The 27,461-nt window shown below is 38.0% G+C and overlaps 1 protein-coding gene across 1 annotated transcript; it reads right to left on the reverse strand.

Moving 5' to 3' along the window:
- Positions 1-1,514: 1,514 nt before the first annotated feature.
- gldc (glycine dehydrogenase (decarboxylating)) lies at positions 1,515-26,946 on the reverse strand. Its single transcript, XM_038299679.1, has 25 exons — positions 26,575-26,946; positions 26,376-26,454; positions 22,476-22,611; positions 21,916-22,080; positions 21,681-21,758; positions 21,316-21,463; positions 20,214-20,410; positions 20,020-20,116; positions 19,769-19,874; positions 18,627-18,766; positions 17,992-18,072; positions 17,798-17,895; positions 15,828-15,912; positions 15,700-15,741; positions 13,500-13,642; positions 11,481-11,556; positions 10,087-10,212; positions 7,463-7,612; positions 6,788-6,900; positions 6,488-6,629; positions 5,364-5,475; positions 5,185-5,280; positions 4,941-5,113; positions 4,675-4,755; positions 1,515-3,061 (listed from the first exon to the last, which is right to left on the reverse strand). The coding sequence occupies exons 1-25, from the start codon at positions 26,863-26,865 to the stop codon at positions 2,921-2,923; spliced, it is 3,096 nt and encodes a 1,031-aa protein (XP_038155607.1). The 5' UTR covers positions 26,866-26,946; the 3' UTR covers positions 1,515-2,920.
- Between the last annotated feature and the right edge of the window lie 515 nt (positions 26,947-27,461).

Below are 27,461 nucleotides of genomic sequence, written 5' to 3' on the forward strand. Positions count from 1 at the left end.
ATGTTTATAGTTAACTTAAAATTTATTTTCACCGTTTCCCTCAAAATTTGAAGTAGGTGGGGTTTGCACAATCAATTTTTTTCCACAATCAAGACTTTTAGTTGATTCCAATTTTTAAATCTGACCTGCAGGGGCAACTGACCTTTTTAGATTCAATGGGTTTTACTTGATAATATAGTTCAGACAATCAAAATGTTTTTCTCATAGAAATATTAAGGAGCAATCAAGGAAAGAAAAAAATAATTTGTACGTTTGGAAAAACTATAATTTAGTGTTATTCGTTTAAGATATTCAAAGCTACTTCACATAGTTTGTTTGAACAGATACAGATTACCTGTTTTATTGCAGAATGTCTGCAGATTATGATTTTGAACTGTGTGAACTCTAACCATGTGTCAAATTAAAATGATACATATCTACACTGGTTTTTAAATGCCTGACTTCTTTATGGACTGCACCCTGCTGTGGTCAAGCCGAACGCTCTTCCCAAACAGCCTGCTGGGGCTCCTTAGGGGGCTGCCTGCCCACCAGAGTGTAAAACCTACACCAGGATTTGCTATGTGCTCTACAATCTGCTCACATGTTCAGAGTGGAGTTATGCAATAACTTTGATGTGTGGTCACACGGTCGAAGGGCTTGCGCTGAAACAGAAACAGTTGGAAAATGATCAGCATCATCGGCATGAGTAATTTCAGGGTTAACTGATCTGAGCCCTTTACATTCTTTGCATCATTTCTGCTGTTGAACTGCTGAGCAGACAAACCAGATAAAGAACGCCTCTCCACTTGGCTTAGGAAAACAAAATCACATTTCTAATTTGTCTGGCTTTGTTTTGTGGCATTAATAAAATGGTGCAAAATACTATTAACTTTGTAACATGCTTTATTTACATGGTACATATAAGACCAGAAAGTTCCATGTTTTCCTCAGTATTTACAGGCCTGAAGGGCTCGGAGTTGAACCCTGCAGCTAACTCTGGCTCAGCTGAGTAATAGGGCAGTTATTCTGAGGAATGTATTGAAATTAGTTTGTGAATGTTTCTCCTTGTCTTGCTTTAATAGGATTTCCCCTCGTTGGTAGAGGGTTCATGTAGAGGATGGGTGCAGACAGATCTGGTCTGACACTTCATAAAAACCACACCTTAATAATATGACGTAGTTTGTTTCTTGGTTTTGTCATGACTCTCTAAAAAAATGGCTTCCTTGAGTAGCGCAGCATATGTTGTGGTTGATAAGTGTTTATTCTATTGGCTGAATTTGAAACTTTGCTCAGTTGCAAACAAATGTTTTACTTTTATAGTCCTTATTTTATTGTGAAGAGACAAAATACAGGGTTTGCCCGGAATCTAACTCTTGCATTTAAAAAAATGGTTTCATGTTGTTCTCCGTGACTTTTGGGGATAATTTATTGTGGCAAAATGACAATGGGATCCATCCATAGACTCTTTAAACAATAGCGCTCCTGAAAACTGATTTTCATGGTTTATTTTAGAAATAAAAATGGAAAAACACGTGTTTTCTAATTTAAATAATTGTTACTTTATTTGTTTTTGTATTTTACAGAGACTTAAATCCTGATAGTCCTAAAATCTTGGCTTAACTTACTGGAAACAACTTTGATTGATGTGAAGCATTTCAGTTTAACCAAACAAGCAAGAACCTGCAGAATCTGCAAGAAGGGAAATCTTTTGTTGATGATACTCTAATTAGTTGAGATCAGGATTATCGGCAGTCGATTAACTGAGGGTAAACTGAGTTCCACACATCTTTGATGAAATAGGTCTCTCCTTTGTAAGGAAACTCTGCTAAGAACTAATTTTCTGCTTTATTTTAAGTGATCAATCTCTAAACTCATAGGAGTGAATGCTTATTGGCACCATGCGGTAAAATAAATGTTTAAAAAAACATGTGTTCTTAAGTTTTAATCTTTAAGGATTTACAAACTGAAAGTGTTTTTCCTTGAAGGACTCATACTGTGGATAACTGAAATCAGTGCTGGATGGTTTGAAAGCTCAGATTTTTTTAACTCTACTATTTTAGATGAACTTTTATATTATATTTGAAGTTTTTAAATGGCTATAAAAAATTGTTTCATGGCAATTATATTTTCTCCAAATGTGTGTGTTGGGGGGGTTGAAGGATGTAAGCCATCATGCTGCTGCACAGCTGCTTATCTTCTACTTATTTCAAAACAGGTAAACAAGACAAACACTTTTAATTCAGAAATTTGTTTTTGACAAAGTTTTTGATAGAAAAACTATTTAGATTAGAAAAAGATTCTTCTACTAGTTTGACATTTTCACAACACTTAAAAACAGCTTACAAAGACGGGTCCATTATTAACAAAACACAAAAACAAACTACCATCTCCAAGGTTTCTTAGGGATCTGGAAAAAATAAGGTAAAATTTCCATTTCGTAGGAAGAATGCGATCAGGGGTATTCTAGACGTTGGAGATCAAAAGACATCAGAAGTTTGTCATGAGAGCATTTGCTTGAAGGGGGAGCTGATTCTTCGAGAAATTGGGGAGCAACAAGCTGCACCCTTTGGTCCTTCTCAGTAGTTCAAGTTGGGATGAGTCTGAGGCAACCCTGCCGCAGTCATACAGCCCTTCACCCCAATGTCCAATTTTTAGACTACAACAGATCTTACTTCTGATCCATTTTACTTGATCAATCATGTTTGGGGTAACAGAGCAGACTCTGGAATGGTTCATGATTGGTTAGAAGAAATTAACCACAGTCGATGGGATGTTTAAACCCATCATCTCTTTAAAGGCCAGTTTTGTTCCAGTCTTTCATCCTTTGCCATGCAGGTCTGTCTTCAGGCTTACACTTGCCATGAGTTCATAAGTGATGGAAGTCGGAGCTTTTATTATTGTCCACATCAGCTGGACATTGAGACGGCGCTGCTGACTGCATCTACGAGGAGGCTCTCTTCTCCTCATATGGGGACTCATAGACCTCCATGGGTGGGCAGGTGCACACAAGGTTCTGGTCGCCGTAGATGTCGTCAATCCTTGAAATGGTTGGCCAGAATTTGGTCTCAGGTCTTATGAAGGGCTGTTAAAAGAAAAGGGAAACATAAATAAGACTTTATGAAGGGCTCAAAGTTAAATCTTTGTTTTCTTTTCTCGGGGATAAACTCTTGTTTAAATGTTGAACCTCAACCAAACGGTTTTTACCATATTTGGTCCATATTCATCAACTTTCTGCAATTAGAAATCAGAATCCTCTATTTCAGAGCAGGACAGTTTAAATATATTCATTTTAAAATGCCTTTTGAAGTAGGCTTTTAATCATTGTCAAACATATTATTTAAAAAGGGCTAGAAGCTTATTAATCGCTCACTTCATCCATTTCAGAAGAGACTTGATGTGGTTGGAATCAGTATCCTCTGAACAACCTAACCTGTCTTTGGCTTCAGTCACTGAGCAGTCTGTCCGAGGTGAAGTCAGAAGATTTAGGGCTATTCTTCTATCCTATTTGTGCAGCACAGCAGCACTAATGCCTGAAAAAGCCCTGCAGTATGACACTACCAACAGCAAGCTTCATCGTTCTTGTAATTGTGGCCAAATGGCTCAAATTATGGGCAGGGATGCTGGTGTTCAAACTTATTGCAGTGCTTAGACTTGAGTCCTTGTTTTGCATTAGGTTGCATCCTACAACAGTCCCATACTCCAATTCCCCTAAACTCCTGAGGGTAATCCATCCATTTATACATGTTTGTAGAAGGAGCCTGTATGCCACATTGCTGGACTGTAATCCCATATGGTCATGAAGGTAAATGGAAAACCAGGGTAAGCAAATAACTGGCATCATAGTTTGTTTCATTGCAGTGACCCTGAACAGGGTGTTATTATTAGGAAGTCAGTACTTTAAAATCCTCACAGCACATCCAGTAGCAAAGGTAAACGGTTTGAAGGTTACTGACCCCGAAACATGACCAGTAGGACAAATTTAGTAAGGCATTATTTGCATTGATAAAGCTAGAGTAGTTTCAGTAAAATTAAGAATTTGATAAGAAGTCCAAAACTGAACTGAACTGAAAATTCAGACTGTTCTGTGATTCACATGAACAAATCTGAACCAGCTGTATCTCAATGAATTATTGTATTGCAAGCTTGTTGGGCTGAAAAAACACAACTGTTAGAAAAATGAACAATGTCTCTGTTTAGTGAGTCACTGGTTGAAAGGATACAGGTTAATTTATTCAGCAAATATCCATAGCAGGACAATTCAAAGTGCTGTATATGATAAAACTGGAGAAAAAAAACAACATTGCTGTGGCATGCAGGTAAGACCAATAATAAATAATTCAAATAAGATGGTTGTGTAAAATAGATAAACTCATTGATAAAAAATGAGAGCAAAGTGAGACTGAAAATGTAACTAATATTTAGGTAAAACAGTCTTAAGTCAATGTAAACAGATTAGGTTTTAATCATGATTTAAAGGAGTTTCCCATGTTTTGCCACTAGATGGAGCTAAAGTTGAAGTAATTTTCCAATAACTTATAAATTCCAAACCAAAAATGACACTAAGGTGAGTTTATAGGGGTGTTTTAGGTCTGGGTAACAAAGACCTAAGAACAGGGTGTCAGGTTAATACACTGATGCTGATGCTTTATGATAGGCAGGAATCTCCGCTTGTCATTGGTCCTTGAAGACACTCACCAGTGGGAAGGCGGCGAACTCCCTGGAGTAAGGTCTGTCCCAGTTTGACGAAGAGATACATGCCAGAGAGTGAGGCGCCATCTGAACAGAAAATAGCGTGAAAACACAGACAAAGGCACGGAGACTGAACTTAGAAGCCATTTTCATTTCTGTCTCTGTTATTTTTTATTTCTTTTGTCCACTTGTTTTTGCACACATTAATTTCCACACTGTGGACCATTAAGACTTTATTCATCTCATTCCTTAATTAAATCAGGCTAGCGTACCTTAAGTGGGTTAATGCGGGAGTCCATCCTTCCCTCTTCAATGTCTGCTATCTCCTGACGGATAGCAAGCAAAGCATCACAGAACCGGTCCATCTCAGCCTTGTCCTCCGACTCGGTGGGTTCGATCATGAGTGTACCCGCTACCGGCCATGACATTGTCGGTGCATGGAAACCTGCACAAACAAATAATCTTTAATTCTCTGCATTTTTTAAATTAAAGATAAAGAGATGTAAATGATCATACCATAGTCCTGCAGCCTCTTAGCCAAATCGACAGCCTCAATATTAGCGGTCTTCTTGAATGGCCTCACATCCAGGATAAACTCATGTGCAACGAAACCTGCCCAAAACAAAGACAAACGTGTTTACCACTTAAAACCAATTTGTCCTGAGGCCACTTGTTTCCACGCGGACATGCTTTACCTTTCCTCCCTTTAAAGAGGATTTTATAGTGCCCTTCCAACCGTTTGGCCATGTAGTTAGCGTTGAGGATGGCCACCTCCGTAGCGTGAGTCAGTCCCTTTGACCCCATCATCTATTCAGAACAAACAACAGGGAGAGAATGCAGTTTGTCAAATTAAACTGATCTAAAAAGAATATGGCTTTAAAATCATTACAATCCAACATAAACAGACAAAACATTCTTAAAAAACTATGCAATCACAACATTTAAAAAAGGTACACTGGAAAAAAACAAAATCTAGTTAAGTCATTTTTTCTTAAAATAAGTGCATTTGTTCTTGGATTGAAGAGGTAAAAGACACATTTTGCAAATGGAACAAGACAATTTACATTTAAAATAAGAAAACATAATTGCATTTCTAGTGCACGTTATCTAATTATCTTATTTTAAGAGTAAAAATACTCATTCCATTGGCAAATTATCTCATTTACCTAATCAAATTAAGGATAAATACACTTAATTTAAGAATTTTTTTTACTTATTTGTAGATAATTTTTCCGTGTAATAAAGTTGCTTCAAGGACAATTTTAGAGTCAGTTTTTACCCAGTAAAAAAAACAATACAAACTTCTTTGTGAAACCTTATGCTTTATGCCCTCTAGTGGATGATCTAAGTACTACATGAGTAGTAAGCTTGAAGTACTTTAGGTGAGTAATTCAGATAATTTAATTAATATTTAGGAGATAATTTCTCCTCTGTAGCTGCATAAGTAACCTTTAGAATCCCAAATAGTTTAGTGATAGCCGGGTCTCTTTTTAGTTTTGTTTATTGTTTCTTTGCGAGATAAAACTGTCTTATTCAGATAATATATTTCACCTAAAGTATCAAATAACCGGCTTTTAATGAAATTGCAGATTTATTTGTATATTATTGTATAACTCAGTTAAAAGCAGGAATCTCCAAGTCCATCCCTAAAGGGCCCATGTCTTGCAGCCATTGTATATCTACTTCATCCAACATATATTTTATTCAGGTTTTCTCAGGGCATCTTAAAGTTGCAGGATAGACTCTTGAGGAGTAAAGTTTGGGTTCCGTGCTTTAAAAGGTTTTCTGAATGTTTGGGTTGTTCAGATTCTCTGCTGACCTTTATGTAAGCCCAAGAGATTGGCAGAATGGCGCTGGATCCCCATGGTGCAGCGCTGATTGTTCCCAGTGAGCTGCTGCTGTTGACTGAATGCATGGCGACCACCGGGTGGCTGGGAAGGAAAGGGGCCAGGTGTGCCTTCCTGGTTGTCAAAACATGAATTCAGGTTTAGTTTTAAACAAGACGTAAAATAAAATACAAAAACAGATACATTTTTTGTCCTGCATGTAGAGGACGAAGTGTCTGACCTTCCCTTACTGGGATCTGAGACACTAATGAAAAGGTTCGGATGCGACTCACACTCCGATGGGGCCCATGCCGGGTCCTCCTCCGCCATGAGGGATGCAGAAGGTTTTGTGCAGGTTCAGGTGAGACACATCAGAGCCGTAATCTCCAGGGCGACACAAACCAACCTAAAGGCAACAATAAGGAGAAATTTACAGCAAAGAACACCAACAGTTCTCCAACAGATGGGACTTCATGAACTTCTTCCTGGGTGTTGTAAACCTGGTCTTCCTTCAGCTTTGTCTGCCAAAACTTCAGTTTGAAACGTTTTTATCATTGCATTGACTGTAAATACTGGGAGGTTCAAAACATTAGACCTTTTCTTGCAGCTATTTTCTAATCAATCTTTCTCACTTGAATGAAATGTCCTCTAGGAATTTCCAGTTTAAACGGTGAATCAAAGATAAGTTACATGGTATTTAGGTTGCAAGGAAAGAGGGAGATAAAATTGACAGAACTGACCGACAGTTCTAGAGTAAAACATTGTCCTTTATGCAATTAACTCAATTTGATGAAAGGTCAGAACTTTCTAAAGATACGACTAAAGAACACTATTTTTTCTGTCCCTCAAATAATTATCTGCACAGACAACATGTTATTCATTGACAGCACATTGACTCCTATCAGCCTTTATCATAAAGGGTTTGGTTCCCTGCTGCTCATCACAACAGAAAATCAATTACAACTAACCTGAGCGTTCATGTTGGCGCCGTCCAGATACACCTGGCCGCCATTTCCATGGATGAGTTCACAAACGTCTCGGATATTCTCCTCGAACACTCCAAATGTGGACGGGTACGTGATCATCATGGCCGCCAGGCTGGCCTTGTGTTTATCCACCTGGGACAGCCCAAAAAAAAAACATCGCACAAGTAAATACTGAGTCGCTGTGATAAATATGAATCTATAAAAATCTCATTTAGTGTTTAATCGGCTAATCCGGTCGATTTTGTTTTTGCACTCAAAGTGCTCATACAGTCTTCCACAGATTGAACATCTGTTGTTCACCTTTTGTATCTTAACAATAAAAACTCTGCATTTCATTGGGATTTGATAGCCTAATAAAAGTAACCTTTTATAATGAAGTGAAAAGATAACAATGCAAAACCCTCTATGTGGGAAAATACAAATAGAGGAGCTTAGTCTAAACACACCGCTGTGAAACATGGTGATAGAAGCGTCATAAAAAGCATAAAAAGAAAGCGTAATTAGATTCAATAAAAAATGAGACCAGGGCAAAGGTTTACCTACCAATAGGTCAACAACCAAAAACATACATCTAGAGCTGCTGTAGATTTAAAAGCATATTATGCATATGTAAGAATGGCCTAGTCAAAGTAATGGCTTAATTGAAGCTGATAATCTATGACAGCATGTTTGCAATCCCAACTAAATAAGCTTTAGCTATTCTGCAAACAACAGTGGACAGAAATTGATGCTTCAAGATAGGCAAATGCCTCAGACATTTTGCAGCTTTAACTGCTAAGAACAGCAGTCCCTATACTTCAATCAGCACATCATATGCTGAATATTTATTGTGTTAATCTATCACATAAACTCCAAATGAAAGAAATTGTGATCTTTATGTGACAAAGGGCCGGATCTATCAAAGGTTTGCGTGTATAAAAACGTGAGCTATTTCACTGCGCACGCTAAAAAATGTACAAACTGATCTATCAACAGCGTGCTAAAAGGATTTGGTCTTTAAAACGTGCTAAATAGCGCCTCTTATCCATTTAGTACTTTTTCTGCAATGAATATGCAATATGGGGCGTTTACACGCAAAAGTGCGTCTTGTGGGAGGAGAACATGTAAATATATTAATTTAGCACTCGCAAAGTGATTTATTAAACCTGAAAGCAATTTTGCTAACGGTATCTGACTCTATATTTAACACGTTTCAAAAGAAGGTGCAAATGGTCTGTATGCGTAATTGCGCACACATGGCAGCGGTTATTGTCGCAAGAAGGAGACATTGAAATGAAGCAAGGAGACGCAGAGAACGCATTTTTTCACTACGTGTGAATATTTTTGCAATGAAGGAGGAAACGATCATCAAAACATATCGTTTATCCAGCATTGCCATTTTGGAGCTGTTGGGGGAACTCCGAATGGATTTGGAGCCAGCCACAAGGAGGACCCACGCAATACCAGATATCACAAAACTCCTTGCAACATTGCACTTTTTTGCATCTGGGTCATTCCAGCATACTGTTGCAGCGAGAGCTGGGATCTCCCAATCTCGTTTTTTCAGAAGTGCTGTCCGAGGTGCTGTCCGACGGGGTCGGGGTTCTCCCCCTGCGCCTGTGGAGCAACCTGCCAAATGCTGCGGGTATGAGCCATTTGGTATGTGCATTTTTCTACAGGCCAATACAAAACACCTGTTTTTTTTGTTTGTTTTTTTTTTTACTGCAGTGAAGTAGAAATTCAGCCACATACCACCTTAGGGAATAAAGGTTGCCAAAGTTTATATATATATATATATTTATTTTTTTTGGAGGGGGTGGGGGTGTCACTGTAAGATTAAAATTTCTTAATGCACTAGTTTGCACAAACTACAAACTACTTTGCCACAAAACGCGCAAAACCATCATTTCAATAGGGCGTCTCCAACAGTTTTGCACCTGCCACCAGTTACGCAATCACTCTTGTTAAATCACCCGCAAACCATGGTTCAGCCCCTCGCGCAAAATTCCAGTTTGCGAGCGCAAATTACTGCACGCAAAATTGGATCTTGATAAATCCGGCCCAAAATGCGTAAATATTAGTGGTTAAAAGCAGTTCTACAAAAGTTTGATTTGGGTCGATTTTGGCTCCCCCTAGTGGACAAAAGCTATATTGTTTTGCCTGAAGAAAGAAAATTTCCCATGAGGGGCAACAACTGATGGGCTGACGACTTTAGAGCCTGGAGGCAGATAAATATAATGCTATGTTTGATATTTTCAGAGTAAATACAGATATAGATCCCAACAGAAGTGCACAAAATTGCCTGAATATCAACCCTGCACAAAATGCACGAATATACAGTCTCTCAGGGATATTTAGGCAGATCGACTTCCGTCTTTATAATGAATGAGGAAAGTGATATATGAGGTAAAGCAGTCTGCATATTTAAGGTTGTTTTGTGTGGCAGAGTTACAGCCACTCTCCTCAAAGTTGTTAGTTCAACTAGTTGCTAGTCGACATATAATCACAGAAGTTCTGAAAAATATTTTCTGAAGCTTTAACAGTTACTTAGTGTTGGTTTAATATGTTTGCAAAATGTTTTAATCATTCTTTGCAGCTCTTATCCTCCAACTGTGGCTGTTTCTCACCAGAGCCTTGAGATGGGCCAGGTCTATGTTGCCGTCTTTGTCGACCTCCACCACCTGAACCTTCATGCCCGCCATCTGAGCGCTGGCTGGGTTGGTGCCATGAGCTGATTTTGGGATGAGACAGACCTGAAGCAACAGGAAGTGGTAAAGTGAATACCAAAAAGCAGAGTAAGCTGTAAGGACTGAAGGCCAACAGAGGGTTGGTTAATCGACTTATTTCTGTAATATTATATGAATTAAAGCCATTTAAATATGCATCAAAATCAGAGGCAAAAAAATAACATTTAGATTAGAGTTTTGTTCCAACTGGAGGGCTTCATAAGGGAAACTGCAGCTTCTTGTTTTCTGCTGCACAGCACTCACCCCTGGTACTAATGAGTAACCTGTCTGTATGCGACTAATTGATTTCCTTCCTTATTAGGATGACACTTCTGGCATTTTGCAACTTGGTCACAAAGAACAGTGGGGAACTTAGACCTGTAGGTCGGCCAAAGTTAACAGATACTCAACTGGTGGAGTCTTAAAACATCCAAATATGGAATCTTGAAGGTGGATGGCCTGTGGTTGGATCACATCGCTTTCAGCCCCTTTGTTTGCACTGTTGTCAGATTGGACCTTGACTGTTAACAGGGATCAGTCTGCTATCTAAGATGTACTTATCAGGAAGCTATTGAAAACAAAGGCGGGAGGAAAAAAAAGAAAAAGAAAAGAAAGAAATCCTGGAGTCAGCCGGTCTTTAATCTGTGGCCGTGTTTTATCGACATCCTGCAGCCAATCAGCATGTTGGGATACGGAAGGCAATCATGCCTAAATCATGTTAATCTGTGATGTCAAAGCGACCTGCATTAGAAGCCAATAATAAATCCAGGAACCTTCGAAAAATGTCCTATAATAACCTGCTGACGTTAGTGAATCTGAATAATCAGGGAAAGTAAAGGTGATACGTGATATTTTATCATTAGATGTGTAATCACACATTATAATTTTTAACTTTGTTATTATTTTCTAGGTTTTTTGTTATCTTAGTTTTAATGCGTGCAGCCCTTGAGGAATCATTTCCGTTTTACTCTTGCAATCTTTGGTTCCTTTAATGACTTATTTAATTTGAAGTAAATTATTAGATGAAGTTTCAGCTTTTTGTATTTAATCTCACAGTAAGCTGTGGGTAGGAATGATTCTTCTATCTGTGCAGAGCGGCTTCTATCCTGGCTCTAATAAACTTTTAGATGCAGCCTCCTTAAGATGTAGTGCCATTTTTATGTTTAACTATTTAGAGATCAGAAGTGACTGAAAAAAATCTTACTACATTGCTCTAGCTGCATAGAGATGGATCAGATTTTCTCTGTATAGTTTTACTTAATTAGACAGATTCTTCATTCCATGAGCACACTTACACTTCTGAAGTGCTCTCCCTTTGAGTTTAGGTAAGCTTTGATGGCAGCCAGGCCAGCGTATTCCCCCTGAGCACCACTGGAAAACAAGACAAACACACTAAGGTCATGAATCTCACACAATTAAGCCTGTCAAAGTCCAAAGAACAGTCTATCGTACAAAGAGAGCAAAAGACAGAGGATGAAAAAAACTAACTCCATGACAAACCTCTTGGCCAACACTGCTGATAACAGGAAAGGTGGGTGTGCACTTTTATCAGGAGTCACCTAGAAATGCATGAAGCATGAAGCTCCTGATATAAGACTGAAGAATATTGGCTGAGAATTGATTTATTTAGACCTCAAACTGATTATGTGTGAATAAATCAGCTTTATCAATAAAAAAGCTAAATAAAAAAAGAAACAAATCCTGTTTTTAATTACATAATTCAATATTCAAAATCATCTACCATAGCTGCAAACTAAGGAGAACTATGTTAGAAATGATGCATGTAATGTCATCAAGGTAAATTATTCATGATGAGACAGAAAATATGAGACGTACCACTAAATCCATTTGTGGTCTATACATTGATAAAAACGACAGTTATTTTAAGAGTAAATGCATTTGAACAAAAGATTCTGGGCCAAATCTTCTCTCCCAAACAGCTTGTGCTGCAACTGACTCTTATTCTCCGATTAAAGTTTTAAGAAACAAGACATAGGAGCAACTTAGCAAATAAATGATTTAACATAGAGGATGTAGAGGAGCTGTATGTAACCATAGCAGACTAGGACCTGTGCATGGTGGTCACCAGTCTGTGGGGTTGCATTCTATTTCAGAGTCATTTTGTCCTAAATCAGTCTATCTGGTAGTACTGGAGCTGAGGCCAGGACAAAGGAGCAGCTATTTCATTATTTCCAATTCTAAATTCTGGAAACTCCAACAAAACCTCCTCTATGTCCTTAGTGAGGTTGAGCATCTGTGCCTTCGAAGATAGTTTGCTCTGAAAATGTGGAGATAAAGGATTGCAAAAGGCTGCAGAATCTCTGTTCAATATCTCTCAGTAAGGCTATCTGTGATAATGACAAGACTTGACAGGATTTGGTAAGTGTCTCATTGTGCATGCAGCCCACATCCTTAGATCGGCTCAACTCAGAATGCATTTTACCTCACAACTGCAAACTCATTTACCCTACTAAAACCCACCAGGTCGCCGGCGACCCGGTGGACCTTAAGTGGGGATAATAATTCAGATTACATAAAATCCCACCGGTAAAATTCTTACCAGCAGATAGAGTCATTGCGTGCAGTTTCAAGCTGACACCAAAAGTTCAAAACCCCAAAAGGGTTAATAGAACAAATATAATACAATAAAACCTGCCTTTTCTCAAGAATGTCTTTATTACTGCTGTTCAAAAAATTTCTCATTTCAGAGAATTAAAAAAAACAACTTTGAGTCATGTTTGAACTGATGCAGGTTGGTCTGTGCTCTAGTCACCCAATTTTAATTTATATATTCAGAAACTAGAGGGTGTGAGCTTTCAAATAATGTATTGCACATGTAATTTACAGTTCCTAAGTCATTTGCTTTTCCATTTGGGTATGCAAAATAGGCGAGGATTACCCAAAATGAGTTGATGTTAAGAGGTTAAGAGAAATACACAAGATTTTAAAGATAAGTTGATCTTTTTCTTCAAAAATCAACTCAAAAACATTGGAATAAACCCCAAAGTTTTACACTTAGGTTAACCCTGATATCAACTTTTAATCTCTTTATCTTAATATCAATAAATACAAACTACCAGAAACTGAGGAATAATATTCAACATTTAAAATATATACTATGAGAGAAATATGTTGTTTTTAAATCAGAATCTGGTCGTCACTCCTTAAATCCTCTATATCCATCAAAGTTATTCAAAGTTTTACAGTATATAAGCCGGATAGGTGATTTTTTTCTTTTTGTGGAACTTGAGATGAATTGCCTTAGGTGTAGACATCATTAAAAAAATTAATTGTGTAAAAATCTGTGAAATCACCTGTTTGGCTGGAAGGAGATCTTATCGTAACCCGTCACTTCACACAGATCCTTCTCCAGCTGCCTGAAAAGTTTCTGGTAGCCCTCAGCTTGATCCAGAGGAACGAAGGGATGGATGTTAGCAAACTCTCGCCAGGTGATGGGCTAAGGAATGAGAACGCAATGAGAAACTATAAAAAAACGAATCATTTTAAACCAGTAAATCAAACAAGGAAGCAGAATCTTCATATCGTATATATTGAAGAGGATGAAGTTGTACTACAACCCACGCTCATTAACACCTTTTTTAAAGATGTGGGTAAAGCCTTAAAATGAGGCAAGTCAGAGTTTTATAAAGTTTTAATGAATTATCATTATTATTGTTATAAATAATAAATGCCCACCCTAGTTTTATTTATTTTTTCTTCATTATTAAACTCACTGCTTCAAATTTATAATTAGTACATGTCTATATAATTTTATAGCATTCTATAATATTCATAATAGTGTGAATATTATGAATGTGAAAATATTATTATTTTCATATTCATTTCATAAAATTATGTCTTTTCTAGGAAAATAAATCTATATATTTTTAGAACTGATAGGGGTATAGAGGAAAGATTTAACATCTAATCCTGGACTTTCTTTTTTCCTGCATGATGTGACACTAAAGTCATTTTCTTACCCTTCATCTGAATCATGCATTTTTTCCCCCTAGCTCCTATTCTTTCACAAACAGTGGGATCAGAATCGTAGGCAGGAAAATAGCTTCGTTGTTCTGTCAGACAAGCATACGCTGTCAGATCAGCATACGCCTGTTATTTATCTAAACTAAATGAATTCTGAGTCTCAATAGTTTCTATGATTTTAAACATAAAAACAATATCTAACCAAATTTAAATTTCAGCACACATGTTTTTCACTACTAAAGTAACTTATTTTAAATTGATATTGACTAATATAGTTCTTACATAGAGAGGGCTCTTCTCTTAACATCCTGGAAACTTGTATCATGTCTGGCCATTTCTGCATCCGCCAAATAACAGTATAATCAAAGCTGATTTTCTTTTTTAAAAGTTAAAATAAACGTGTTTTTGCTTGTATACCGATCTGACAGCCTATTCTGTTTTGACAGAACATCGGGTTTAAAGATGTAATTTCGGGACAGAAACACATTTTGGATGATGCTTCTCAAATTAGGACAATGGCATTCCAAAAAACAATTACAAAAAAAAAAAAAAAGCTACCAAAATGTAGTAGCATCTAACAGCTGAATTGAAATGATTATAAAAACTAAAACATATGAAGGTGGTGAAGTTTAGCATGTGTCAGAGTGAAATAATGCATCGTCATTAAATTGTGTGAAATATGTCTTTGCATTTGGTCATGCAATGAATTGTGGGAAACTGTGTAGCTTTTATGCAGCAGATAAGAAGGTCAGGAAGTCCCTATGCTAAGCATCCACTTCCAGTAAAGCAGATTTAAGAGAATCTTCGTAACATTTTAATTTACTGACTAATGACAACAGCGTAACTTATACTATCTCTTATACAAAAACCAAATTCTACCACCATTCTACAGAGTGCTATGCAAACCGACCTCTATTACACATATGTTAATAGTAACAATATATTTGGACCATTTAAAGTATAAAGTTTATCCATCCATACATTTTCTAACACGCTTAATCCCAAGTGGGGTCGCAAGGTACACCCCTGGACAGGTCGCCAGTCCATTGCAGGGCAACACAGAGACAAACAACCATTCACACACACCTAAGGAGGATTTAAAGAAGCCAATTAACCTAACAGTCACTCTTTTGGACTGTGGGAGGAAGCTGGAGTACCCAGAGAGAACCCACACATGCTCAGGGAGAACATGCAAACTCCATGCAGAAAGACCCTGGGCCAGGAATCAAACCCAGAACCTCCTTGCTGCAAGGCAGCAGTGCTACCCACTGCTCCACTGAGCAGCCCGTAAAGTTTAGTAATTTTTAAATGCATAAATTATAGTAATTTTAAACTGAATTCTTAGTTGAGAATAAAACTATTATTTAGTACAGGATATCTTTACACCCAGAATAAATCTACTCAAATTCGAAGTTACATTTATTAGTATTTCCCTGAGTGTAATTATACAGCTGTGATAGAAGAGGAAATTACTTCAGGCATCTTTATAAGGAGCGCTGGTAAAAATAGAGCATTTTCTGATCAACTCACCATGAGCTCTGATGAGCTATTGAGCTTCATCGTGCAGGAGCCCTAAAAAAAAAAAAAAACTTGAATCCACTATTAGAAAATACATTTCAGGTATTCATATACATATCAGTGTGTTTTTTAAGACTAACCAGTGGTATCATGCTGTGCACCAGGGAAATGTCTTTGTTTTCCAGCCGCTTCATGTAGCGAACAATGTTGGTCTCAGAGTGGTAACTGAGTAAATAGATTTAAACATAACACAAAGATATAAATGAGGTAACAAACAGCCAAAATGCTGCTGAAATAAAACCAAACAGGCCATTTAGAGTTGATGACAAAGCATTTTAACACATATGAGTTATGTCGAAGAATAAATGGACTCTGCTTTATGGCTCCAATAAAGGTGATAAGGTCTACTTTTAGAAACCAAGTGAGACATTTAAGAGGAGTGTTTAATCTCTCAGTTCATTTAGCAACAGAATGTTTCCTTCAGTAATCTTGCACTGATTAAATTTGCCAAACACGGATGGAAATATGAGATCCAGATACTCTTCTGATATGAAAAGATGGGGAAAATGCCATTATTAAAATTGCTTCAACATAAGACATCAAAGTTCTGATAAAAATAATAGCAGTATTTTGGTTGCTAGAATTTCCTTCTTTCATTTCAGGATATTTTGCAAAGATTACAACTATCCTGTCCAGGATTGATGCTGAGAAATTAGTCCATGCATTTGTTACTTTAAGGCTGGACTATTGTAATTCTTTACTATCAGGAAGTCCACAAAATGTAGTTAAAACCCTTCAACTGATCCAAAATGCTGCAACCAGAGTTCTGATGAAAATTAAAAAGAGAGATCACATTTCTTCTATTTTAGCTTCCCTTCATTTGCTTCCTGCCAAATAAAGGATTTAAAATCCTCCTTTTCATTTATAAAGCCTTGGCCTAGCTTCATCTTATATCAGAGATCTTGTCATTCCTTATGCTCATAACAGAGCACTTTGATCTCAATCTTCAGGTTTACTTGTGGTTCCACGAATTTCTATAAGTACAATGGGAGGCAGTGGAACCAACTACCAGACACCCTGTCAGCTTTTAAGATAAGGCTTACTTTCCTTTCTGACAGAGCCTGTGTTAAATTGGCTCCAGTTATCCTGAGCTAACGTTATAGTTATGCTGCTAAAGACTTGTAATGCTGGAGGACATAGGGACCACTTTCCATCTATTTACTTCATTCTATCTCTATTCTCCAAATCTGCAGCATTTGTTAGTTCAACGTCTTACTTGATGCTCTCTCTGCTTTTTTTTAAATCATATTTTCTCATCTGGCCTGTATGTCTGTGACACAATCCTAGAGAGAATATCGGCTGGGCTGCTGGCAGTAACACCTTTGCTATAGATGATAGAGTTAGGCCTGTTTTTTAGTGCTTAGTCCTGTGTCTCTCTGGGAAATAGCTGTCGATTTAGCGTTTACTGTGATTAGCTGTATGTGCACTATTTAACCCCTTTTAACATGAAAACTGGCTCAGACCTCGTCTGCTTATCTGTTTCTTTCCCTGAGAAACTAGTCCACCTATGGAGTTAGTTTACCGTTAGCCTTTTCTAACAGAAAGTATTTATGGATCGGTGGTTCTTTGTTCATTTAGTATGTCTGTATGTCACCTCCGCTGAAGGCCACTCAGACTGAGCCTGGCTCTCCTGGGGGTTTCTTGCTGTTAAAAGGGAGTTTTTCCCCCTCTCTGTTGCTGGATGCATGCTCAGTGTGAGGGATTGTTTTCACTAACAACACATTGCAAGCCATGTTGCTACCTGCTCATCCAGGAGAAGTGAATCCTACAATGTCACATGCTGCTCGCGAGCCCCAGGTTGCAGACCCCTCGTCTATTGGCTGCATCTCTGATTAATACTGTCCTTACCCACAATTCTAACATGGACCTCCTTGTCTTGGTGTAATAAATTAAATGGTGCTCTAATAGATGTTGAAAGCTTGGATTATGTTTTATATCTCATCCTGGGATTAAGTTTTTCAAATTTTCCTGTAGTCTGGTAAGGTAAGAGGCTGTGAACACTTCTGTAATTTACTCCATGTAAGGGATTGATGAGAAACTGGTGACCAACCTGTTGAAGACCTGGTGTGTCAGGAACTTGCTTGTCCTTTTAAAAGGACTTCCCACAATCCCCTTCACTCGCTCGCCCATCTTCTCAGCAATCAGCTCCTTTAAATGAAACATTTTACATTAAAACCAAGTGATAAAACAGCAACCTTAATGATCTATTATTTCAGAAGCAAATAAATTCAAGGTTTAACGTACAGCTGAAGATTCACAACCAAAGACCCAGAGCAAGTCATCCAAGTCTCTTTCAGTCACTGTTTCATCCAAAGAGACTCCCAGCTGTGTGTAGAGATTAAAATAACAGTTAAACATGGACAACAAGCATGTGTGTAAAGCAAACTAGTAGTTAAAATACAATCATGCACACATCAAGGTAACAGTTTAACTTAAGCTTTCTCTTATATAAAAGCAAATCTGACATATGACACCATATTTAACTCTTCGTGCATGTTTGATACCAGCTTAATAATTTTTGTTATTTTAATGGAGAAGAATGCTTGAAAGAACTGTTGTCACTATCGTCTCATAAAGCCGATGCAAAGCCAGTCATGTCAGGTTTTCAATCATTTGCATGTTCATGACTGGAAGGATTGGAATTCATTAATGACTGTTGTTAACCTTCAGCATTTGCTGTTCTGATACATAAGGAAAGCAAACTGCACCTTTTTTATTAGAAACACTATTGTTGTGTTGCCTTCTGGCTAATTCTGTTTCATTTTGGCGGGGGGGTTTTTTGTAGATCTAAATACTTTGAGCATGATTAGACCAGAAATCCCCACCCCCACCCGCTTGAATCACCCACTTTTCACTTTAATAGAATGCCGGTTTCTCACCACTCCCTCGGAGTAGACCCGCAGGTTTATCTGTCTCTGCACAGCTCTCTCTAGGATGTCCTTGGCAGCCACACTACAGTTTACCTTCAGGGTATCGAAAAACATGTCGCTGTGCAGGCGATGGCCCGCTCTCTTTAGCCCTGAAACAAAGTGAAGAAGAGAAATGTTTAAATTTGGCCTAACCATTTGTTTTAGATTAGTCCTACTATAAACGTTAAAACAATACAGAGCATGCATACAGCTGAAATCATCATTTAATCAACTAGAAATATAAAAACATGCAAAATAACAGGGGTATTCTGATAACCTTGTGGACCCCACATTCTAGATAATCTATCTGTTAAAAGTTTCTGTAAAATATATAACTTAACTAGAAAGAGCAAATTTTTTTTCTCTTAGTATGCAGAGAGATTAACTTATGCAGTAAATATTTTCTAGTTGCTGCAGATAAATCCTTCTTAGAGACACAACACCTTGAACTGTAGATGATGAAGTACATATATTCTAAAGTTCCAAGATGCAAAAATAAACAGAATCTCCCCTAACGTTGTATTTGGACGTAACTGGAACGCTATAGTCACTTAACCAGCCCCAAGAACAGATTTAATACAGTTGTGTAAAAGAATAAGAAAATCAAGGGAATAAAGCGTTTCTTTGCCTTTCTGATGTTTTGCATTTTTTTTCTACCAATTGCACACATTGTACGGGAAAATTTCTTTCTGTGATAGTGTCCTTCCATGTTTCAAAGAGTGGAGAGAAGCATGTCGGTAAAATTGGGTAACAGAACAAACCTCAGTGGTTTCCTGACTTGCAAAAGTCTGCTATAGCTTTTCCAAAATTCCAGCATTAATTTCAGTCTTCTTAGATAGATCTATATATTTATATAATAATGCAAAACACTATCCTTCTCCAAATGCATGAAAATGGCACAATAGCACTACCAGCACTGTGCTCTGTAGAGTAGTTGGTCCCAAGGTGGAAGCCCAGGGGACCCAGAGAAGCTTCCTAAGGTGGATTTTATCAGTCTTGATCTCTTCTCTTGTTTTATTAGTCAGTTTCCAGTAACTAAGGATTCTGTGATATATTATGTCATATCAACCCATATAGCATCAGATTTGAAAACCTCTGCAGTGAAAATGTACCTTCAGCAAGGATCAGAGCAGCATTGTGAGTCCTCTCAGCGATGTGTTTAAGTCCTTGTGGACCATGATACAGTGTATACATGGCTGCCATGTTCGCAAGTAGAGCCTTCAAGAAATTAAGTTCATTATTTGCTCAAACTTTGGCAAAATTTCTTTCAATTCAAAAGCTATAGCAACAACCAGCGGCAACTGCTGCTCGTTTTTTAAAAACACTTTAATGTAAGATTGACTAAACTTAAGCAGGGTCTTACTTGTGCTGTGCAAATGTTGCTGGTTGCCTTGTCTCTGCGGATGTGCTGCTCTCTGGTCTGCAGAGCTAAACGATACACTTCCTTACCAGCGGCGTCCCTGAAATAACGGAAATAAAAATACATTCTTAAAGAACAACCTTTTTAATCCCGAAACAAAAACAGACGCTTCAAAAACTGCACCAGTTGTTTCTCACCTGGTGACTCCCACCATTCTGCCGGGCATCATCCGGACCAGGTTGTCTTTGACTGCAAAGAAGGCAGCATGTGGGCCACCATAGCAGAGGGGAACCCCAAACCTCTGGGAACTACCCAGCGCAACGTCAACTCCAAACTCTCCGGGGGGGCGGAGAACACAGAGAGCGAGCAGATCAGTGGCGCAACAAGCCAAGGCCTGAGAAAAAATGGAAAAAAACATTTGCACTCAACAGGATTCTTAACCTCTTACACCCTAAGGGGATATAAATAAATTTCTGCCTGACAAAAACACACAAAAGTAAATAACTTATAGCCTCAAAGCTATTAGATTTAAGAAGAAACTTTTGGTACGTCTGTAAAGGTAAGATGTCATAGAATGGTTTTCTGGTGTCAGCACCATTGTAGCTTTGACCCTGCCTGAAATATTAGGGACAAAATACAAAATATTTTGCAATTTTTGAACCTCGCCAAAATTTTCTTTGAAATAAACATTGCAAAACACTACCAAAATATTATTTATAGCACAAAAAAGTAGTACAGACTTTCAAATCTAAATATTGTGTAAAAATATACAAACTGTGGACTCAATCAGATGAATCATATTTATTTTAGAATGGTATTAGTGAGAAATTTCTTAGGCGGAGAGGCCATTTTGGCACATTTATCCATAAATGTCACCAAACTGTGCCAAATATGTTTTTTACATCAAAACTGGGGGTTTGGTAAAACTACAAGGTCATGTAGCAGCTGGACCCGCCGGTGGGTCCGTAGGGTTCTAGGGGTTAAGCAAAAGCCCTTTAGGTGGGCTTTGGTGCATTTTGAAGGGAATCATCAACTGAAGCTTTATAGGGAAACCTGCAATGTTCTGTCAAACAAGACATTCAATGAAATATATAGATAAATAAAAAAGATATTCACATGAAATGTCCTTTTGCATAGGGACCATGATCCTATTTAAGGTGGTATTCGCTTTTAAAATATTATAAAAAACAGCCAATATAGACACTTATATCCACATGATGTAAAAAAAAAACAATGTTTTACTTAAAGACTTGTTTCACGAAATAAACCTGAGGGTTTCTGAGCTAAAAGCTGTCTTACCCCTCCCTTGTGAGCTCTGTCTACCAGGGCAGTAAAGTCCTCCACTCTGCCATCAGTGTCTGGATACTGGAAGAGCACACCGCTCACATCCTTCCCACTGAAGTCCATCTCATGAGGCAGCTTCAGAACTGTTTTCACTCCAATGTAGCTGCAAACCAAAAGAAAAACAAAAAACGTTTGATGTAGATTTAATGTTTAACTCCTAAACTAACAGAGAATAGAGTATTTATAATTTTTATTTCATGGTAATCTACAGATTAGCAACATCACCTGACATTTCATTCACTTCTTTTATTTATTTTTTACTTATTTTTGATTTTGCTCACATGATCTAAATATTTTTCTATGAATTTTGTTGGACATACTTAGCTCTGGTCTGCACCACAGCAATGGTTTGAGGATGGCAACGCGGGTCGATGTAAAAGGTTCGTCTCTTGTTCTGTCTGTGAAAAACAAAACAACCAACTGCAGCTTCAATAACCAAAGATAAATCTTCAATCACATGGTATTTTTAATATGCATCAAAGCCTACACACTACTCACAGAGGGAATCCTTAATCTGAGATATTTAAGGTTTCCAACAGGTTGGAGTTTGTATACCTGTGGCAGAGCTGCATGGCCTCTGCAGCGGCTGTCCCCTCATCCAGCAGTGAAGCGTTGGCCACAGGCATGCCTGTGATGTCACAGATCATGGTCTGATAATTGAGAAGGGACTCCAGGCGGCCCTGAGAGACCTCTGGCTGGTAAGGCGTGTACTGAGTCACCCTGAGGACAAAAAAACTAGCAGTCAATCAAGTGAACCAGTTCGGACACGAGAACAATAGGCCAAAGTTGTTGTTAATCACGGGTGCAGGACGGCCTGTGGAATGCATTGTACATCTCCTCATGGACAGGGGAGTTCAGATAAAACATGGACAGGGATGGCTGGCTTGGATTTGGTTGAAAGAGAATCTTGTCTAGCAGAAAGCTGGACACAAGTGCATCATCTATTTTTACTTGAGACAAATCACAAGGCCTCAGATTAAAGGCACGTTGCACGCTGCAATCATTAAGCTTAAAGCACGGAACCAAAACTCATAAACCAATTGGCTTTGCATGACAAGATAACAGCCTCACGCGACTTTCACAATTTAGATCAAGTTTTAGCTAAGGACCCTCACCAGCCTGCATTCTCCAGGAGATTACGCTGGATGGGTGGCGGTACAGAGCAGTTGTAGTAGCCCATTCCGATATAGGACCTCCAAACTTTGTTCTTTGCAGCAATCTTCTGCAAAGCCTCCAGAATCTCATTTTCACCTAGAAAAAAAAAATGAAAAAAGCAGCCATTACATATTTTTCCAAATATATAATTATTACATGGAATATCATTTACTATTACGATTATATATTTGAATTATTTAAAGAAATTGATCTACCAAAAGATGAATAGTAGTACATTTAATTAACTATATTTTTTAACATCTAAGTAGAAAGACTGAACATCAAACCCCCGGCAAATGCAATCAAGTCTTGCATTAAGATCTGATTAAAAGCACTTCGTGTCCCATGTGAAAGACTGAATGCTTCACATGATGAGGATGATGATACAGTAGGTTCATGAGTAGAAGTCCACAAAGTTTAGATTAGGAAAATTTAACCACAAGTTAAACAATTTACAGTGGCCTCCAAAAGTATTAAAACTCCTTTAAAGTTTTACAACATATTGTAACAACAAACTTCTATATATGTTATGGGGATTTGTTTCTCTGATTTTTAAGAATATGACAAAAAACTCTGGGATTTAGCAAAATTGCTAGAACTGGACGAGCTAAACAGGGAAAAGGTTTCAATGTCAGTTTGAAGGGATGAATGTTATGTGAATATCTGATTTTAACTATGTGTGCGTTGGATACGGGTCTATCCTCTTTAGAGGCTCACTATCCAATCTAGCTATGGTGGAGCTATTTTTTAAAAGAGAAAGCAAAAACATTAATTTATAGATGTAAGATGACCAAAGATACATACTGGTGTTGCGCAGATGCCGTTTTTTGGCCCCGATACCGATACCCGATACCTGGCTGTGCAGTATCGGCCGATACCGATACCATAATAATGTAAAATAATTGCCATCAAGGCTTTGTCCAGCTACTGCCTACTTTTGTGAAGCAGGAAAAAATCTAATACAAAGTGAATCCAGTAGAACTTTTTATTGCCTACCATGAGTGGGTGACAATAGTTGAATAAACTTATGGTTCTCAAAATCGTATCGGTGCCCTATTTGTTGGTACTCTCCGATACCGATACCACCATTTTAGGGCAGTATCGGGGCACTAATACATACGCCACACTTTTCAGAAATTATGTTATACATAAGGATAAGGAAAAAAAGCATCTTTCTCCTTTTAATTAAAAATGTCTTTGTGCTGCTCAATCACATTAAAGCCCGATAAAATACTATAAGGCTCTGTGTGACTTTTTAGACACTTTCGAACTGTTCTAAATGTTAAGAGAAAACCAAATAGACTAACTTTGACTCAGAGATCCCAAGATACGGTCCACCATGCATACAGTTTCTATCATAGTAGCAATGCTGCTGAAACTCAAGACAATGTTTTTATTTATAATAATAGCGACCCACCCTGATCTGTCTTAAATGCAGCAAATTATCATGCAACAAAAAAAGGCATCTGGGGATTCCTTTTTCTCAGTTCTTGTCAAAATGTCTGCCAGCACACACCCAGCCTCAGATTCCTCTGGCCTTCCCAGCTGCCTAGCAACAACAAAAAATGGACAAAAGTCCTGATTACTCCTGCTTTTAGGAGTAGAAACTTTACCCATGGTCCACAGTGGTGAGAATGAACAACTGGATGTGTGCAGCCATTTTCTTATCAAAAAGGTGCACATTAATGTTTGTAGATGTACAACAACAAACATAGATCTGAAAATTATGTGTCAATATAAGAATATGGAACTAAATTAGCTAAATATGTGGATGCTAGTCTATTTTGTCAAGAAAAACTACCATACTTTCCCATGAACTAGAGTTCTGCAGAGCAGGAGGAAAACAATTCTGATTCAGGACCATCCAGGAGGTCTATTGTTGGACAGAGAATCCCTAGCTGGCTTTGCAAAGGAAAAGCCCTTCAAAGCTGAACAAGCAGAAAAACCAGCACAACCTCTAGTTTATTCTTTCAGCATGGTTTACCGCTTTATGAAACCTGACAGAGTCAGCATGGGTCAGCACAAGGCCAGATCGGAGTGACTGGGTCATTCAGAAAAGCTTTAAAAAAGGAATCCATAAGCTTAAATAAATTAATTCATACCAACTAAATCTTTAATTAAAAATCTTAAAGCACTTTTCCCCTTAATATATAATTCTGTCTCAGCTGAGGGGGGAAAAAGTAAAAGAGTCAACATTTTAAAAAAGCAACAAAAAACAATACATATAGAAGGCTTGATATAAAATTGCACTAAAGTAAAATTATGTGTAAGATTTCCTGTGTTACTGTTCTTAAGATTAATAGTACTTCTAACACCAAACAAAAGAAAATTGGGAGGGTTAGCTTCCAGCTGTGTGAAGCAATGAGTTACAAAACACCACCCCTCCCCCACCTGTTTCTGTGCACTCCATGTCAGCTGGCTAAAAGGAGCACACTACACATTATCTTTGCCTACTAGGAAGATACATTTATTGGTTCAGAAATATCTATGGTTTAAAACAAAAAGGTGACACTCACTAATGTGGCTTAATGTTCTCTCTAATGAGCTCTTGAAATTATGTCTTTTAATTATATTACTTTGGCAGACCTCTATGTATAAAAACATTATAGATAACTATAATCATCCTGATTTTTTTTTTCAGAAACAGCTGATTTTTATTATATTTCTAACTCAAATCAGTTGGTAATTTTATTTGGAAAAACTTGATAGTGTGGTATCTATGGCGAATAAAAAATAAAGTCTTGTAACCTGAGAAAACCTCATTAGCAATCAAATCAAACTAACCTTGATCACATATAATTTCAATAGTTGTGTCAGAAATTCAAAGGTTTTCTTTTAAACATTTCAATATTTGCAAATTCTATCTTTTTTTTGTATCTATTTGCTCTGAGAGATCTCCATAACATGATGCCACCATTACCGTACTTAACAGCTATGCTCATGATTGAAAGCCTACCCAATTGGCTTGAATATTGTCCAAGTAGCTCAATCTTCTTTTATCCATATGACCAAACATTATGCGTACAGGTATGTATCTTATGCTTTCAATATTTGTAATGAGCCTTTTTTTAATCTAAGCTTTTAGTTGTGACATAATTTCGATGGCTACTGACCCAATTGCAGAAATTCAATCAGTGACTCCTTGTAAAATAAAAAATATTTTTTTTTTTGCAAATTAATGTTAAAATAATGTTTCTGTGTATATATATCTATATGAAATTGGCTTCTTTTATGAAAGCAGGCTTAATGTTCATCAGTATAAAAGACAGTGGCTTAGTAAACAATGGATGAAGCTCTTTATTCTTGAATCATGTCTTGAATTTCTCTTTATATTCTTCTGTTTCCTTACAAAATAAACTTTTGGAAATGAGCTGCATCCTGATGTAGAAACGCTGAGCAGAAGAGATATTGAGGTCAGTCTGTAATGCAGATCCCAGTAAAGTCACCTTATTAGGAATGTGATGTAATGTGAAGGCTGCAACCAGATTGAACTGGACGTGGGACCGGAGCTCAGGGCTAAACTTTACACTCCAGTTGCCATCCTATGAGCATCGGCTTCCCATCAGGAGATTGGTGCTGCTTCGCAAAAACAACTCCTAATATGTTCAAAGGAAGACTTAACGGGGAGAGCGCTCCGCGGCGCACAATGGAGCTGCAACCTACATTTCAGCCACAAACTTGGCTTCATTGAGCGCAGGCTGGATGAGGAGAGACAGCCGAGCACAATACCAGCTGCTGAGGGAGACAAAGAGGACCACAGTCTCCCTACCCCCACTTTATTTAAGTTTGCATTTGCTTTTTAAAGGTTAAAAATGTCGGAGGATTTAATTTGATCAGTGCAAAAATTAATCTAAACTTACAAATTGGATCGTCCATCTTCAAACTGCGCTGAATTCGGATGGAGGATGGAACTGTGTTTTCTATCAACTGGTCGACTGACTGTGAACAAAAGCATTTCAATCAATCAAAAGCAATAAAAGAATTTCCTGTTCTTAGATGAGTTTAAGTTAAACTGTATAAAGCAGGATGAATGAAAAAAAAAAAGAATAATAATCTTACCTCGAGTCCCAAAACATCCAGCATTTCTCTCTTCTCCCTCTCACCTGGACCGATGTGCCTCTCTGCAAAGTCATCGTGTCTGGGTAAAATGCGCTCTATCTGCCTGGAGGAGGCGGCTGCAGAGGTAGAGAGACCCCGGGCTGCTGCTCCTGCTGTTGTTAGGGACGCTGAGCTGCGCTGGAGCCGGATCCTGCTCTGAGCTTTCCAAGCAGAGCTGCTCCGCCTGCACGGTGCGCACCGACTCACCGACTTGGACACAAAGAAACTCCACGACTTAGCGCAGCTCTGCATTTCTAGATCACTGTGCAGGACGAGGATGGCTGGAAAAAAAAACAGTGACCCCCTTCCCTCCACTGAGCGCGGAGATCGCCTATTACTAACTCTTTCAAACGGCACGTTTTATACCATTGCACAGTTGCACAACAGCGGACCAATGGGCGCAGAGAGGCTCCGTGACGCAGCGACGAGCCCCAGCAAAACGGCGGCCCAAGTTTTTGACGCGCCAGCCCCCTTTGACCAAAAGAAGAACAAAAAGGAAACGTGTCGTTAAATCGATCTTTAAACCTTATTTTAAAGCCTTAAGGTCGGACTTTGATGCGCGCGCTCTGATGCTGCGCAATAAGGTTTTATAACGCCCAACACCCACCTGCTCATGAAAATAAAGAAATACTTGAATCACCTCTAAGCCACCTTTTGCTACTTTTCAAACAAATTAAAAATGTTCACCAACAAAGTAATTCTATTGTGATTTAAGTGTAAGGTTTGCACATCTTTAGTGTTTATATCAGAACCTACTTGCTTTTTTTCTATTAATCCTCTCTTAAATCTTTCTCAACTTATTTTATTTTAAGGTTCGTAACATTTTTAATTACCGAACCTTTAAAGTT

This window comes from Cyprinodon tularosa, unplaced genomic scaffold (genome assembly GCF_016077235.1).
Source record: "Cyprinodon tularosa strain WSP-4 unplaced genomic scaffold, ASM1607723v1 ctg112, whole genome shotgun sequence".
NCBI lineage: Eukaryota > Metazoa > Chordata > Actinopteri > Cyprinodontiformes > Cyprinodontidae > Cyprinodon > Cyprinodon tularosa.